Source organism: Scomber japonicus, chromosome 16 (genome assembly GCF_027409825.1).
Source record: "Scomber japonicus isolate fScoJap1 chromosome 16, fScoJap1.pri, whole genome shotgun sequence".
Classification (NCBI taxonomy): domain Eukaryota; kingdom Metazoa; phylum Chordata; class Actinopteri; order Scombriformes; family Scombridae; genus Scomber; species Scomber japonicus.
The window spans coordinates 7,941,801-7,960,151 of record NC_070593.1 but is presented as its reverse complement, the minus strand read 5'-3'; the positions used below and the strand labels follow the sequence as shown (position 1 = coordinate 7,960,151).

Here is an 18,351-nt window from a genome sequence, read left to right as displayed (position 1 = left end):
GCCACTTCTGCAGCTGCAGCTATTGGAGCTGAGCATTCAGTGGTTCACTGGTCCGGAATATATTTGCAGAGGAAGATGGGTGAGAGGGAACGAGAGGGAGAGAGGGATACCCGCACTGACTCCATTACATCAGAGACACGATGCACGGAAGACGAGCAGGACACTGGACTCTCCCGTGCCTTATGGTGCTGAATGAAAGGAAGAGAGAGGAAGGAGAGATGAGGGAAGGACGGAGATCAAGTCAAGAGAGGTCAGCTCTTGTGAACCATGCGGGCAGGCAGGCAGGCAGGCAGGCAGTGGCGGAGGGGTCTCGAGTTTGTGTGCCGACGCTGCCCGGGCCCCCTTTTGCCCCACAGCCACGTCTCCATGGCAACGTGTGGCCCCTGCATCCGTCCTGTGGAGAGTGGAAGTGACGGCGGCGATCTGTGCGCGTTCCGTCTGGCTCATTATGTGGGGAATGAAGTGAAACAGCCAGGGGGTGCATTTGTTCTGCGTGGACTACCCCTCAGCTGCCAAGCGTCTGTCTATTTATAGAAATGAAATGAAAGAGAGAGAGAGGAAGAGAGAGAAAGAGAGAGAGCCTAAATAAAATAAGCATAGGGGCCATTTCCCCGCTCACTTTCCATTCTTTCCCCCTTCCTCCTCTATGTAGAATAAGTCTATTTTTTGTCGTTTGATCCTGTCCAGCTCTCTGTAAGTGACATTTCAGTGAGTCAGTAGCAGTGGTGAAGGTTAAGGCTCTCACTGGCCACAGCTTCACTGGATTTGTTTCCTATCTGGGACAAAAAGGGGTTGGATAAAAATACACACACACACACATACAGTACACCAAGAGCTGCACCTGAAGATTATTTTTTATCATTGATTAATCTTTCAGTTACTTCAATAATGTAAAAATTATTAATGAAATGTTCATCATAAGTTTCTAGAGCCCAAGGTGACAACTTCAACTTGCAAACCCCAAAGATATTTAATTTATAATCGTATAAAATATAGAAAAGCGGTGACTCTTCATATTTGAGAAGCTGGAAATTGAATATTGGCCACTAATATTTCAGTGCTTATATACAAATGTTGGTACACTATAAATACATTCTTGACATGTGACTGTATCATAGTTAAAACCATTATTATCTTATGTATTGAGATGATGATGATGATGATGATGATGGTGGTACAGTAGTTTTTTCACGATTACAACTACTGAGCATCACTTGGGTCATCACACTGTTTATGGACCAAAAAGCTGCTCCAAAACTGTCCACATCTTAATAGTGAAAGATTAGAGGTGACAACATTAATGAGTGTTTTATTAACCTACAGGCAAGAACAGGATGATTTTCACCAGAACAACCTAATAAGTGAGCGATCATTTAAACCCCTGTGTGTAGGAATTGAATGTCATCATACATGGCAATGGAACAATGAGAATAAATGACCCAAATGTAGGAAATAGGCCGCCATTTATGCATGATTTTAAATTCTACAGAGAAGAAATGCATTTAGGGCAACTTAACAGAAGCTGAAAATCCTGTTTCTGCTATAACCTCCGGAGATTTAACTTGGAGTCAATATCAAATGTCAAATTTACTGTCTTTATAGTACCAAATTTCAAAAACCTCTTTCTGGTGCTACCCAACAGGCAAACCAAAGAAACACATAAAGGGATTCTTTTTTTATTAAAACTGTTGTAACTTTGTAGGATATCTTCTGACTCCTGAAGCCTCACATTAACTTCAGATAAACTTTTAAATACATTTTTGGACAAAACAAGTACTGTAAATTTTCACTTACATTAAAATCACATTACTAAATTATCTTTTAATGGTCAGTATGATAAGGAGGAACAGTTACCATGACAAGAACCCCTTTCAATGTTCATCTGGGCCACTTGACTGTTGTTTTAAGACAGACTTAAAAAATTGTGACCTTATCCTTTGAGGGTTTAAGGTTGGTGCTTTGCTCTGTGGGACACACATCACACACATACACACACAAACTCACACTCACACATTCACCACACCGGTGACAGGAAATGGCCCTCCAGACTTCTTTTCGATCCTGATGTGAGGTGACTCTACCTTTCTCATTTCACAGCTTCACTATTCATTACTGACCGTCGTAAGTGGACGTCGCCTGAGGGTGGTGGTGGTGGTGGAGGTGTGGAGGTATTTCTCTCACCGGTGTCACTGCCTGACTGCCTGACTGCCTGACTGTTTGTGTGTGTGTGTGTGTGTGTGTGCGTGTGTGTGTGCCTTTTCCACTGAAGTTGTTGTAACTTTAGCCTACAAATTATCAGCATGTGCAGAGTGCCGAGCGCAGCACAGAAAGAGGGGAGCGAGAAAAATACAAATCACAAAGTGCAAGAGCAGCACTATTCTCTCTCGCTGTACTGTATCGTTCTCCCTGCTCCAGATTCTCCCTGTTGCTGCTGCTGCTACCTCTGCGGCTGCATGCCAGACATTTTAACTAAACCGATCCAGGGACCGCAGCCTCCGTCAAGCGTACACTGTGGCGAAAACAAGAAGGAGGAAAAACAGCAAAGGAGGGGATAGGTTGATTTTTCTTTACTCTGCGAATCAATGCAGCCAAGTCAGTTTTCAGGGCTACAGCCATCAAGCCGCCCGCCCTTGTAAGTGCTGCTCCTCTCAGTGGGAAGCACAAGCAAAAGGCCTGGTGTGTTGATTACAAGTATAATCCATTAATCATCACTGTACGCATGGAGGACTTTGATGAGAGAGGCAAGAGCCGACATTGAATTCCAATCATAGGATGCATGGTGGCTGCAGGTACGCGGCGGCCTGCAAACAAATCTGTCCAGTATGTTTTCCTACCTCCACCCTTTTTCCTGCAGATAAGAAAACTTCATTAAAACATCCAACCATATTCTACATACTAATTACAGCTTTACATGAAGAGGAGCCGGGGATGGCGGATGGGAGAAGTGGTGAAGGCTGCCAGATTGGTTGTTCATACCCCCCCCCCCCCCCTTCCTCCTCCCCTCCCCTCCACCTCCTCCTCCTCTTCCTCTCCTCCATCCCTCCATCCACCCACCCCGTCCATTTGGGGAAGTGATTGTTTTTTGAATTTCATATTTGAATTTAACAAGCATGGAAATCTGAACAGGCTAATAAGATTCTGTACCACAGTGCTGGACTATGTAATTAAAATCGGATCCAATTGATTTTTCCTGCTTTGCATATAGGCTCCATCCCAAAAGAAAAGGACTCACTTGCATATTGTAATAACTGCTCCAAGTCTCTCTACAGTATGTTGTGGGATTTGTTTCTGGGTGGATTAATGGTAATTCATTATTGATTAATTGTTCATTAATTCAAAAGTCTTTTAAATACTTGTGTTAATTTTATATACACTCTGGTTAGCTGTGGGACTTTTAGGGTTGCCCCCCCCCTCCAAATTCCGTCAGGCCTGTTTTATACTGTATAACTAGAGGTGGTGGCAGTGTCAACATGCTCCTGCTTTGCTCCAGTCTCTGGGGCTTTGTCTGTCTCGTCAGCAGCGGTTATGCGTGATTGTGCTGCATCAAGGACTGTGTGCCCAGTGAAGCTCATTATCTACTGCGTAGTAATGCATCTAGCCGGGGATGGAAGATCATTGGGTTTGTGCAATGCAACTGCAAGACCGGGGACACAAAGAAACACAAGTGGTGATGAGTGTTTGAGAATGAAAATGTGCCAGGACTCTGGGGACAGGATTTGTGTGTGTGTGTGTGTGTGTGTGTGTGTGTGTGTGTGTGTGTGTAAAGGACTTCTGATGTTGAACTATCACACTTCTAATACTTGACTTGTCATCTGTGTAGCAGGTTGAAATTTAGGCCATAGTTTAGTTTTATTTGTTACATCTCTAACAATCTGAAGAGAGTTATTCTGGTATAACTATCAATTAAGCTGCTCTTGATCATAGAAATAACTCTTACTTGTGGACTATATGTGTAACTTTTTTTTTGGTTGGGGGCCTTTATTATGGGGATAGTAGAGAGATGACAGGAATTGAAGGGAGACAAAGTTATTTGGCACACATCTCAACCAGTAGACTACGGGGGCACACTATGTAGTCTTAACTTTTGATATAAAATCCTACAAAGGCTGTGGCTTTGCTAAGAATGTGCACATTTCAAGTATTTGCACACAGAACTACAAATGTTCATGACATTTAAAGTGTTGTTTTTGCTGTTTATAAGATTTTGTATAGTTTTACAGTTGGCTTTATCTCAAAACACTGCATATCTGTGTGCAAACCCAATATATTTCAATTATATCACACTCATTAAGCTGCACACTTTTTAGCTTCTTTAACTACAAATTTGCTCTAAGAGGGGAGCCACTTAGCTCCTTGCAGTCCGTTTCTATTAATCAGCATCCCGTTGTGGTATTTGTGGCATGTGTCCAGATTAAATGTCAGTGATTCAGTGAGTGATCATCCCCCTGCTGTCACACATTCGTGTGTCCAGAATTAGCAGGATTTTACCAAACAGGCCAAACATGCAGAGTTTTTAATGGTAAAAACCGAATGATACCTTAATTATAAGCTTCTTTTTTTGTTTTACTCCTAACTCCCCTCCCTCTGCACAGTTGTCATGGTCGGATGTGGGCCTGGATGATATTCGTGGTTTGTGGTGCAGGTTTCTGCTCTCAGCTGATGGTGACGTAGTTGCGCGCCTAACAGTGCCTGTCTGTGTGACTTTTAGAAATGGGGGGCGGAGGGCTGTAGGGCGCAACCATTTCACACCTATACCTCGTAAGAGATGCGACTAATATTAACAATAATTATCCGAGGATGACAATTAATAGATAAAGCTAATCTCCAGCAGCCACTGAAAAGCTCCAGCAGCTGACTGACAGCCAGCGCAGAGGAGACAAGTCGTGGCCATTCCGATGGTGCACAAACTCCAGCAGGCACAGCTGAGCGCGTTTCTATTGTAAAACAGTGTTTATTATTAATTGTTGTGCCATATCTGTAGAGGAGACAGCCGGCAAAAGAGGAGCTGCGTGGCCGTGACTATACCTACAACACCGACATCATAGATTTGGAGAGGAGGAGGTGGAGAGCGCTGATTCACGGCTTGCAGGAGGAGGGAGAGCCGTGCGGACGGGCTCAAGAAGATCCATCTCTACGAAGGGTGCAACCTTAAAATACCGACCCCCTCCCTCCCTCCTCCTCCTCCTCCTCCTCCCTCGTCATTGACAGCTTTGCGACCCGGTCAATCCGTCAGACAGGGAGGATCTGGGGAGGAGGGCGCCAAGGCAGGAGAGGACGAAAGGCGATCACCTCTGGCCGGTTTGATCCAATCGCCAATACCGAGCAGGCTGGGGACCTGCCTCTCCGTGCATGAGGACGACACCGCGGCTTCACCGGGGGATTTTGGTCCGAGGAGCACGTTTGACTCAAGAGATCCACACAGCGAGATTACATTGAGACTGTTGTCAGGCTGATCTGAACGGCAAAAAACAATAATAAAAGGGGGGAGGACAAGGAGCTATTTCGCATCTCTACATAAACTCCCCGGAATACAAATCCAGGTAGGTTATGAATAACGCATGATGCAAACTGATATTATAATCTGTGTTAATACAAACTGGAATACCATCAGTAGGCTAATAAACAGCAGCAGCACACACACACAGGCTTTCTAGTAAAATACATGACACATCTCAGGAACCATATAGGTGCATTTTAAAGAGCCATGTAGCTGCACATACAGTCGATAACTGATGAGAGCTGGATGTGGTCCTTCACTCCGGAGCGCTTCATCCTGCCAGGCTTTAACCTGTGCATCTACTCCCGCTGCTCTCCTTCATTGTGCAGATATGATCCATTGCAACGGGCTGAAATGGATTCGTGATAGCGTCTAATGGGTGTGCCATTAAAATAATTGGCGTCTGTCATCCAAGTAACACATACCCGTTGTTACAGCATGCAGAGCCCGTCCTGCTGCTGATTGGCATAACACCTGGATTTCCAGTTTTTACATATGAATCTTTAGCTTGTATTTTGCTGGCTTCTCTTGAATGGTCTGCCACTGTTAAGAGTTAATTTTCAAGTGTTTCCTGAGAAATGATGGGGATTTACTTAAGGAGGGAGGCTGGTAAACCCACTGTGCATCTATACAGGCATCTATGCATCCTATAAGTTGTAGTGCGGGCCTATGGGTGCTCCAGCAGGGATTCCCCCCTCAGGTACAACACTGACATTGGTACAGTGAGCGAAACGGCCTTATGATGATTAATCAGCAACAGCTGTGGTTCTCCATGTGTCTGCTGAGGCCGTGTTTAAAGCCGATCTCAAATATCCTCCTTAAACAACAAGACCCTCTTCCCAAAATAGGGAAAGGGATCCATGAGCAGAGCAGCCTGCCTCTCCTCTCCTCTCAACGCTGTCTGCATCAGGCAGGGAATCTATGAGAGTGAGCATGTGGTTGCTTAAAGATGCATCGAGTTAAACATTAATGTGCGTTTCTCTCATTAAAATGCACTATTTTAGAAGTGTTAGTCATGTAGAGTTGGACTGATTAAAACTGCAACCATAACTTTCACTATCAATTATTCTGAGTAGTTTTTTCTCTATTTTTTGGTCCATAAAATTTCAATAAAATAGTAATAATAAAAAGCCCTTCACAAGTTCCCAAATTTGACATATTGAAATTGCTTGTTTTGTCTGATTAACAATCCAAATATCAGAATACAAAGAAAATTAGATTAGAAATATTTACATCTGATAAAGCTGGAATCAGAGAAGTTTTGACGTCTTTGCTTAAAGAAATGACTCAAATGATGAATTGATTTGCAGCTGATCACTAACACTACGATTAATCAACTAATCATTCAATCTCAAAAATAGACAAACCTGTGATATTTGATATTGAAGGGATTTGATCTTAAATGTATGAGTATTAAAAAAAATAAATGAGTATTAATATGTTCTGATGATAGTCTTAATGCTGTTTTCAGGCTCTTCCACATTGTCACAAATGAAATGATAGAAATGCAGTTAAAGAGATGTTTTGACTTTGTTAGCTGGGAGATACAATATATTAATAAACAGCCCTATTATGATATGGAGCTTTATGCTGAATTTTTGTCATTTCATGGTTGAAATATTGACTTCTTTTAAAGATGTTTAAGCGTATATAGTTCAGATACACACAAAGTTTAAGTTAAAATACTGTATGACTTATTCAACCTATTATTAATATTCATTGTAAGAGTGAAGTGAAATATTTAGTGATATTTGGTTTAGTCAATAGTACTAAGCTCTATTTTCTAAGCAGGAAAAAATACTGAAATGTTGAATATTGAGTTTAAGTGAGTTCACCAGCAAGTATTTGTGGTTAGAGAGGTTGAAGTTGGAATTAATTGGAATACCGTATACGTCAAAGCTGAACTTCACCCTGAAGTTAGATACGTCAGTTGCAATATCGCTCTTAAGTTCAGATCTGTCTTTTCTGTAGATTTAAATACTTTGTGGTAGCTGCAGAGCAGTCTTGATTAAACTTCAGTGACAGCCTCACTCCTACATGCACGATGCAAAATACGATCCTTAAAACAGTAATTAGTATGCAAATTGTTTTGTGTAGCTCCTAATTTAGGGGTCATGGCTCTAATGGTGGTACACACAGAGAAATGGAATCATTCACTCTCCATCGCCTAACAGCACCCAGTGCAATTTGTGTCGAGGAAAGAAAATCAATATTTAAAATACAAAATCCTTGTGAGGTCATACACCTGAACAGTCTGTCTGAGTGCTTTAATGTAATTATTTTAATTAACTTTATAGTATTGCAGAACATTGTGCGGTTGTGTCTCTTGAATGGTCTCTCAATCAGTCAGTCAATTAATCAATCACCCAGTCCCTATTAGCTATATTGCCAGTGTTATTTGTATTATTAAGATTCTGTTAAAGGGCCACTCCACTAGAGTTTAGATCAGTTTCCTCATCATAAGGAGTACAACTCAGCCTATAAAAACAGTTGCATAAAAACGTCAGTGACCTTGGAAGAGCTTTCTGAAGTAAGAAAATTACCATGGTGATGTCATCAGAGTTATCTTGGTCCAACTCGGACTGTGTCGTCTGATAGCTGCAGGTATTTACCAGTCAGGGAGGATTCAGTGAGAAAGAGATGTGTCATGGGAACTGTAGGTTTCTGCATTCCTAGAAATCACATTAGATTTGTATAAATTACATTAGAATACTAATTTGTCTTTCCAATTAAGTCGTGTTTGGAAACGCAATTGACTTTTCACTAAACTTCTCTCCAGAACAGTCATTGTTCAATCATAGCTTAGCAACAGTAACTAGGCATGGCAGGCCTGTCAATCTTTTGATTTCTCCAAATGCCTGAAACCGTGTGCACTGGGCAATGAGAGCAACACTTGGTGTATATAGAAAGGGAGGGAGGGGAGGGCAGCTTTTGTATGTGTTTTTTCAATCTCATTTCTAAAACTTAAAACACATAATCACGCATGGGAACACGAGAGTTCCTCATTATCTGCATTTGAACACATTTAAAGGAGCTATAATTAATAATCTAACAATGGATCGCGTGTCATCTTGTATGGGGAAACTCAGAGACAGTTATCACCCCTCTCTGTAGTTCCTCATTGCTTCACTGAGCTTTCTACTGTCTTTCAGCTCATTGTTTTGTTTTTCCAGACTATACTTTAATAGTTTTGGTTCACTCTTACTCCTTTCATATTGTCGTTTTTGGCTCTAGACTGGATGTTTTTAGAAAGAGCCCGTATACTACCTGCCCAGCAACAAACAGCAGACACAGTTAGTTACCAGCAGGTGAACATAATTGTTGAATCCAGCAGCTAAAGAGCCTGATATTTTCCTCAGCACTTAGAGAGCAATCAGAGCTGAAAGGAGCATCAATGTTGGATTTATATTCATCAGAAGGCCAGAAACACAGACTCCAAATGAATGCTAATGTTGTTCTGTGTCTGCTGGATGTGTAAATAGGCAACTGTTGGCTATCAGGTTCCCCACATCAACCTAAAAGTTGATCATATTTCAATGCTGTGTCTCCACTGCTCAAAAGATTAGAAATCGTATTTTTAACTGAGTGATTCTGAATCATTTAACTTCTTAATTGACAATTGCTGATGTAATTTTAGTGTAAAATATGTAAGTTTATTTTAATCTGACACTTTCATTTAGGGATACCCCTCTTCTAGTATATTGATTATTGGATAAATGAGCAGTTATTTAATCATTGTCATACCTCACTTGTAAGATGTTGAGAGGCCTTTAAATTCTGAATGCTGTGTCTATTTTGGCTTCATTGCAGTTTCTACCCATTTACCCCAGCTAGTATTCATGCAAAAGGAGAAGCCAGTAGGTCAGCAGTGAAGCTCTGACTCTAAAACAGGAAGAAAAACACTTTTAAAAAACAGGAAGAATATTATTTTTAAGCTTCTCATTGCTTTCAGTAACCTATTTATCATTGTTGTCAGTTGTCAAGTTTACAGTACATGTTGTTAGAGGTTTACCGCATCAAAATTTGAGCAATGCACACAGACCTGCCCACATCCTGAAAGTTTACTCCTCGACACGACAAGTTGCTGTTTTAAACACAAATCTAAACCAGTGAAAAATCCTTAGTTTTCACATTCAACTTTTCTCTCATTAAGTCACAACTTTGCCACTCAATTATTTCCCCGTTGTTTTTGTTTGTGTTCAGTGCTGTCGGATCTTGCATAGCTGGCTCGTGTCCACTTAAGTGGCTCTGCTGATTCAGTTAAATTTAAGTTCCTTGTCTCTTGCTTCTGCTGCCGATCGCTGTCATCCCCTCCTCTGTCCTCAAGATCAGACTTGTGCTGCAATCAACATCTTTTTTTAACATCTGAAGAGCATTTCAAGTTGAGATATCCTCCATTTTTAGGTTTTATCACTCTAAAAAAGCACTATGGTCCCTGAAAAGACAATCTATTAATATTGCCAATGATGCAGATGTTTATACATGTGAAAAGTTTAGGAGTGATATCATTACAGACAAGATTCAATGGTGTTGCTGATGCAGTTTGCACACAAGACTTTGACTGAATCCTTGCCAGTTTTTTTGCAGACATTAGGTGTGTGTTGACATTGCTCGGGGTCCAGAGGCAATATTTGGCTTTTAAATTGGTGTGAGTGCTTCAAACACACCAGCTCCTGTTTGACTATCCATGCCTCTGTTGAAATATTTGTCAGCTATCCAAACTGGCCGGTGGTCCGTCTGGATCATAGATATCATTTCCAAAAGTATTCACCTGGGAATTCAAGTAGTTGTAGATATTTTTAAAAAATCTTCAGATTCTGTGTACTTGTGTATAAGAGTTAAACATGCAATAAACAACATAAAATATGTCAGCTTAATGGATGCTTTTATCCAGTGTGCCTTAAAGTGCCATGAGCGTAAACCCAGAGGTAATCAACCCCAACACAACAATGCACTTTTAGATACAAAATATAAAAAGACTCAAACAACATTTAGGTCACCAGAAGCAAAAAGAAACAAATGTGACAGTAAAAAAAAAAAAAAAGTAATCCTCCCATGACTTCAGGACAAAGTGATTAAATGGCTCTGTCTGTATCTCTCCGAAGAGATAGTTTTAATTCAGACTAAACTATTCGTGTGCCTCAGGGACCCATAGGTGTGCTGGAAGGGTCCCCACCCAACCGTCTGAACCGCTAAATAATCACAGGTACTACTGAGAACACAGCTTTTTCTAATGAATCCCCTCTGTTACGTCTCATAGCTTACATCTTCTAAGTTTGAGGCGGTTAACTGTTCCTTGTGCTCTTGTGCCTCTGGCCTCAGCTGTTAGTAACAAAAGAATGATCAAGTCCAGTCTCGTAAGAGTTGAAGAGGTGCGTAAGATGCTTAGTCTGAGCTTTTATGAATTCAGAGATTGTCTGCATTGTTACTGTAATACAGCTCTCTTGCGGAAGTGGTAAGTGTGCATTTAGGGCTCAGTGTATAATAAATTTGGAACGGACATCTGTACCCTTTGTTTCAGTTTGCCTCTTGACAGTCTCCTGCCTCCCCTCTGCTGTTTTTTTGCCAATGCGACATTTTGGACAGTGCTTAGTTTGGCAACATTGCACGCCTGCTGAGCGAGCTGTTTGGTTCAGAGCTGTGTATTACCCCTGAGATTTCACACAATCAGGCTCAAATCCACATTATTGGACGCACGTATCCACGTCTAAATTGAAAACAAACTTTGCGATTTGAAATGAGCCCACAAGCTATGATTTTATTAAACTAATGTTATCAACATTGTTCACATAGTGCTTTACAGACCTGAAAATCTCATGAATTTCTGATAATGGGAGAATACTTTCCAGCCCGCCTCTTGTAGATAACATAAAGGTCTCGTGATTGTGCTGCTTGTAAAGTAGGAGGCAGAAACTCATTGAAGTCTTACAGAAAGATAGTAGGATCATTTAAATTCTTGCACTCAAAGAAAATAGAAAAATTCCTGTCATGTTTCTGTGTTTTTCTCCGTGAAATGCAAACACCCAATCTCACACATGTGTACTACTTCTACTCTTTAAACTTTACATTTAAAACAATTTGAAAATACCCTTAGATTGGTAAATCATTTAATTATGTGATTACATGAATTATTGAATTATTATGTAACTAAAAAATGAATGCATATCCAGTTGCTTTAATAAGTAATGCATAAAATAAATACAATGAATATGTATTTGGTAAAAGATGCAATCTAATAAGACAAGAAAATATGGTGCATTTGTTTTACCGCTTTATAAAATATGAACCTAAAGTCTTTGTTTCTTGTTATAAAGGTATGATACACTCACTGGCCACTTCATTAGGTACACCTGTTTAATCTAATACAATCCAATATAACAGCTTTGCCATAAATTCTATATTTACGAAGCTTATACATTTTCAGTTTTTGTTGACATCGTCAGAAAGGTGATAATTCTACTTTATGTTTATTACTGAGGTCGTAGTGGGTGCGGGTGTACTGGGGTGCATTATATGTAGAATTTATGGCAGAGCTGTAGAGGACTGTATTAGATTGCACAGGTGTTCCCAATAAACTGGCTGGTGAGTGTATAACGTTAATATATTTAATGTAATTTCTTTCTGCTGTGTTTAGGTGGTGAGTGGAGAAAAGGCACAGCCCAGTGCTGGATCCCAGAGGGATTGTCAGTGTGGTAAGGACCCTTGAGACGAAGGAGGGTGCATGGAGGGTTCAAGGCCTATGAAGCCAGGGTCGTCAGCCTGCCTCTGGTTGGGGCTGGTTTCTGTGGCTGTAGCCTTCCTATGTGCAGAAGCCCGGACCACTCCGAGTCCCCTTCTCACCCCCAGCAATGCGACCTGTGAGGGGAACTCTAAGTGTAATCCAGGGATCATCCTGCCCATCTGGTATCCCGAGGATCCCTCCATGGGAGACAAGATTGCACGGGTCATTGTGTATTTTGTGGCCCTGATCTATATGTTCCTTGGAGTGTCCATCATTGCCGACCGTTTCATGGCAGCCATTGAGGTCATCACTTCCCAGGAGAGGGAAATTGTCATCAAAAGGCCCAATGGGGAAACAACCACCACCACCATCCGGGTGTGGAATGAAACAGTCTCCAACCTCACCCTCATGGCCTTGGGCTCATCCGCCCCTGAGATCATGCTCTCTGTAATTGAGGTTTGTGGACATGATTTCAAATCTGGTAAACTCGGGCCTTCAACAATCGTTGGCAGCGCAGCCTTCAATATGTTTGTCATCATTGGCATCTGTGTTTCTGCCATACCCCAAGGAGAGGTACGCAAAATCAAACACCTCAGAGTGTTCTTTATCACTGCAGGCTGGAGCATCTTTGCTTACATTTGGCTCTACATGATCCTGGCTGTGTTCTCTCCCAATGAAGTCCAGGTGTGGGAGGGTCTACTCACACTGGGCTTCTTCCCCATATGCGTAATCCTTGCCTGGGTGGCAGACAGACGACTACTCTTCTACAAGTTCATGCACAAGAAGTATCGCAGCGACAAACACAGGGGTGTCATCATTGAGACAGAGACTGAACGCTCCAAGGGGATTGAGATGGATGGCAAGATGGTAAACTCTCACTTCATGGATGGCGGTGCAGCCAGCAATCTTATTGGTTTGATTGAGAACAAAGAGGTAGATGAGTCCCGCCGCGATATGATCCGCATCTTGAAAGACCTGAAGCAGAAGCACCCAGATAAAGAGTTGGATCAGCTAGTCGAAATGGCCAACTATTACGCTCTCTCGCACCAGCAAAAGAGCCGTGCCTTCTACCGTATCCAAGCTACTCGCATGATGACAGGCGCAGGAAATATTCTCAAGAAACATGTTGCAGAGCAGGCGAAAAAGAGCGTCAGTGTGCAAGAGGTGCATGTGGAAGAGCCAGAAGAGTATGTGTCTCGGATCTCTTTTGAGCCTGCCGTCTACCAGTGCCTCGAGAACTGTGGCGCTGCCATCCTGACCATCACCAGGAAGGGTGGCGACATCAACAAGACCATCTACGTGGATTATAAGACAGAGGATGGCTCGGCTAATGCTGGGGCTGACTACGAATTCACAGAGGGCTCGGTTGTGTTCAAACCAGGAGAGATGATCAAGGAAATAAGCATTGGCATCATAGATGATGACATCTTTGAAGAGGACGAGCACTTTTTTGTGCGCCTCAATAACCTACGTGTCCTGGAGGCTGAGGACGAGGTGCTATCTCCTAACAGTCTCCCGTATCCAAAGGCCATGCTGGGCTTCCCTGCTGTGGCTACTGTGACCATTCTGGATGACGATCACTCGGGCATCTTCACCTTTGAAAGCAGCTCAGTGCACGTGAGTGAGAGCATATGCACTATGGAAGTGAAAGTGCTAAGGACTTCTGGAGCAAGGGGGACTGTCATAGTGCCTTATCGCACCGTGGAAGGACTTGCCAAAGGAGGAGGGGAGGACTTTGAAGATACCTACGGAGAGCTTGAGTTCAAGAACGACGAGACCTGGTAAGACAGCAATTGTGCTTTTTTTCTCGTGGATGTTGGCCTAATGTGGGGATTTATCATTATTTTTATATAATCGGTACCCTTGAGTATTAACACTCAAGAGACCTATATACGTTATTTTCTTTATGTGCTTACTTTTGAATGCCATTGATTTGTGTGTTTTGAATAACATGTCAAGAATAAGAAACTAGTACACAAAAGCTACAAAGCTACGGTGTATACGATATGATAGCTAGCTTCAAAGGTGTTCATCAGTCTGCCAGATACATGTCTCATTCAGCAGTTGCTTTTGATACAAAGATGTTGTCTTCTCTGCCTCTTGACATCATTTAATTTAGAACATACTTGAGTAACCTATTCATGTGCTGTTTGCGCTCATCACTCTGAATTTTAAATGCTTCTTTCTTCACATGATTAGACGACGTACCCTCTCATCTGAGTCTGCACTCTATATCCTCTTGTTTTCCTGTCAAAAGATTTTTGCTCTCATCAGAGTGCTTTGGTAGCGATCCTGTGTGTGTCGCATGCAATAGGGATTCAACTTTGGGAGTCGTCACACAACTGTGGAATCGGGAAGTCCTTAAGTAACCCCCCCTTTGCTTCTATAATCCCTGCTGCTTTTGTTTTGTTGTGTCACGTCTGCTTTAGAAACCAAGCAATAGGGAAGAGCAGAATAACAGAAGAATTACAGAAATAAAGGTCAAAGGCCACGCTCAGGTTGACGTAATAATGACTACACAGCAGTGTTTTAGGTTAGTAGCATGACTGTATCACAGTGAATGATGAGAGTGGAGGTCTGATTCCCTCTGGGCCAAGCCATGCCACACAAAGCTTGCATTTTGGTTGTAAATATCGATGAGAAATAGTACTGTATTATGTAAATTGCTGATGTTATGTCTGCTGTACCATCTGTGTACAATACTGCACAACAAAAACACAGGCTAACAACTGAGTGGGCATATTTGATGTTACAATAATAGCAATATACTGTAGGATGAACAATAGCAGTGCCATGTATTGTATGGTACAACCTTTTGTCCCATACAGTACATGTAAAGCAATTCTCTGGGATACTGGCGTGTGTGCAGAATTGCACCTCTTGAGAAATATTGATTTGTTTTTTTCACAGCTTGCATCCGCTTGCGTCTCACACATTGGTCTGCAGGCACTGAATCAAAGTGACATACGTCTGTGACATCCCCTTCCCAAACCAATAAGGACCCTCTCTGCGTGCTGTGGCAGACTGGCAGGGTCTGTGGCTCTAGGGTACGGGTTCCTGAGGGCTGAGGCAGCCCAGGAGACCAGCGGCGGGGGAATGAGTGTCGGGGTGATCAGCATGCTCTTGGGGCTCGCTGAGCTCTCAGGGTTTTACTTGATTTATGTGAGAGATGCTTTTTGGGCCGGGCCTGAAGGCTGCCAGGGGAGTAGAGGGGAGAGATGTACAGAAAGACTATTATTATGAGACTGCTGTGATGTTGTTGGCATTGTGAGGGAATGCTGCTCTATTGATCTGTTCATTGTGTTGTGCATCGTGCTGCGAGTTAGATGTTCTTATAGAGCAGCACGGCCCCGATGTGAACACTGAATTGATAAATACTGGTGATGCGGGCGAAGAATCAGACTGTATCATTGAACCATTATTACTGTCGAGTATTTCAGTTGAACAGTAAGAAGCCAGGTAAAAGAGATTTAACAACCCTTTTATACAGTTATGTCGGTTTCTAAATTTTACATTTCTAAGATGTGAAAAACACGATGCTGAATCACTAATAACAGTAATCAGGAATTAAACTGCATATTCAAATGCAACAAATGAGCTGAACTGATTACGGTAATCAGATATGCTGCTTTTCATCGTCCGTCCTATGTCGTAGTACTAAACATCAAGCGACGCTCTCCTGGCTTCAGGAAATTGTGATTTGATTTTCCAGCAACATTTTATTAACCAAACAATTAATATACGGATCAAAAAAACAATTGGCAGATTAATTGAGAATAAAGATAATTGTTGATTGTGGCAGTAGTTCAAATAATTATTACCTTAAAGTTTAAGGTGATGAAGTTTAGAGATGGTTTAAGGCTTAAACCATCTCTAACCTGGACATAGGCATGTGAGGAAGATTTAGGCTGAACCTCATCTGATTCCTATATGTGTTGAGGACATGAAGGATGTGATTGAATGTAGATTGAAAGACTGAGGTTAAGGGCAGGGCCAAAGGTCATAATGTCCGACCCTTAGATCCTTTTAGCAAGATCTTAGATCAGATCAATGCTTTCAAAACTGTTGTAAATATAAACTGTGACATTTTACATGCATTTCAGTGACATTTTAAAAACGAGGCTGTGTGCATAGGAAAAAAACAAAACAGCAACAATAAATGTCAATGTGCGGACTAAATTTCTTGTTGACATATGTGCTGTCATATTAAAAATGGACAGTTTAATAGTTCACACTGACACATACAGCATAAAATAAACAGAATGAGACTTTCTGTAGACGGGCAGAATAAAACATATTGTAGATATTAAACTAAACGTATACAGTCAGTGATGTTTAATGCACTCAATACGGAGTAATAAAAAATTCTTATGATTACTCAAAACATAAAGGACATTATTTAGTTAAGCAGTTGAAACAATGAAGATTGTTCATATGCATGAACACGCTCAAGTATTAACATGAATATCTTTCCTTCCCCCTTTAGAGACTTCTGGATCCTTTGTAGAAATGGCACAGTGCTGTTACAGAACTCCCAACAAATCTCCAGAAATTTCCATAATTACACTCGGATAGTGATGAATTAGATTCTGTGTGCATCCATAAAAAAGACAAAGAGGAACAGTGGAAGTGACAGCTTCATCCACAAGCATACCAGAAGATTCATGAGAACATTTCCATACACAAAACAAAAGGGATGAATGTGTAGAATATTCACTAAAGGCATAATTACAATGATGTTTCTTCTGCTCCCTTGAAAGCTCTCCTCAGGGTCGTTTTCACGCTCACAACATGAAAAAATACACAATTTATTTGCCTCCCTTGCCTTCACATTCATAGTCCTCCACTGGTGTGTATGGAAGTTGACAATGGAAATGTTATTTTTATTTCCATATTTGCATAGATGTTGAAATAACAGAAGGATTCCCTACTTGGTGCACAGTTAAAACAGTGTCTTGCTGCTAATTTTGAGGTAATTGTGAGTAAATGAGGGCAGAGTTTGCTCCCGTCTAAAGGGCAAAGGGCTTTTTGGTGTCCTTTAGGACAATTTGACCACATAATGCTTCAGCTCTCATGTTCTTCCTTTTTTCTCTCACACTGTTTTACGAGGCATTGACTCTCAATCTCTTTTGACACACTTTGGGCCTATTGTTATCAACCAGAGTGGAAATTTATTACAGTCCTAATCTGGAGCTCTGGAATACATCACTCCAATTCTTAGCCAGACAATAGTCCTCAGCACGAAGGATGACGTTAAGTAGTTTTTTCTCTTTTTTTTTTGGTGTGGCAGTGCTTGTGCTCCGAGCTAACGGATATGAACCTCATCTAGGCGCCACGAGCCTCTTAACTGTACATTTTATGGCAGGCAAAGCTATAAAGTGACTCCCAAGTTTAGGTTGGCCTAACAGAGACACATTTTGGGGTGTTATAGACAGAGTTTACTTTATGGTTTGGCACTCGGCAGGGTGAGTTTGCTGCTGGGAATATTAAATGGATAAAGATTGCAGGCTTCTCTTTCCTTCTGACCCAGTGAAGATAACACAGCTGTTAGGTGGAGAAGCTTCCCCAGAGAGACGGATGTTTAACTAGGCGCTGATGGATTCATAAACAAATGAGTGGTGTGCAGCGGTCGGACCAGAATCAGCTGAAGTAATTGCGACTGTGGTCACGCCTGTATGAGCATGACTCTCCTGTGCTTGTAAACCTGCCGTATATATATATTTTTTTTTTTAATAAATACAGTAGCAACATGTAGGAGGTTACATTATTATAAGATTTGCCCTCTCCATGCACTCTACACCACCTCCCCCTGCTTACCCAACCCTTTTCCTTAATATCTCTGGAAGGTGTAGCTGTCAACCCCTCTGGGCATCATGACTGACAGAACACATGTCCATACTGATCCTCATCCTGCTGACCACCCAGCTTTTCCCCCTGCCAGCATTTCCCAGATATCTTGGAATAGACCCATGAGGTTTACCTTACCACCCTGCAGCCTTCTTACACAACCGAGACCATCTTTGAGCTCAGCCAATCATATGCAAAGCTTTACTTGTCTTATTTTATTCATGCCAGTCTCATAGTTTCTGTTATCTCTATAATTGCAAGGTGTATTTGTGTGTTTATAGCCTTA

The 18,351-nt window shown here is 41.6% G+C and overlaps 1 protein-coding gene across 7 annotated transcripts in view; it reads left to right on the top strand.

Annotated features, from left to right (window-relative positions):
* Positions 1–12,135: 12,135 nt before the first annotated feature.
* Positions 12,136–18,351, top strand: part of slc8a3 (solute carrier family 8 member 3) — a 108,145-nt gene continuing 101,929 nt past the window's right edge. For 6 of the 7 annotated variants that reach the window (XM_053335372.1, XM_053335375.1, XM_053335370.1 and 3 more), the window contains exon 1: positions 12,348–13,999. In XM_053335372.1, coding sequence (XP_053191347.1) covers positions 12,420–13,999 — 1,580 coding nt within the window. In that variant the 5' untranslated portion in view covers positions 12,348–12,419. Of the gene's footprint in view, positions 14,000–18,351 lie in introns of all 7 variants that reach the window. The other variant, XM_053335369.1, reaches the window with a different exon arrangement.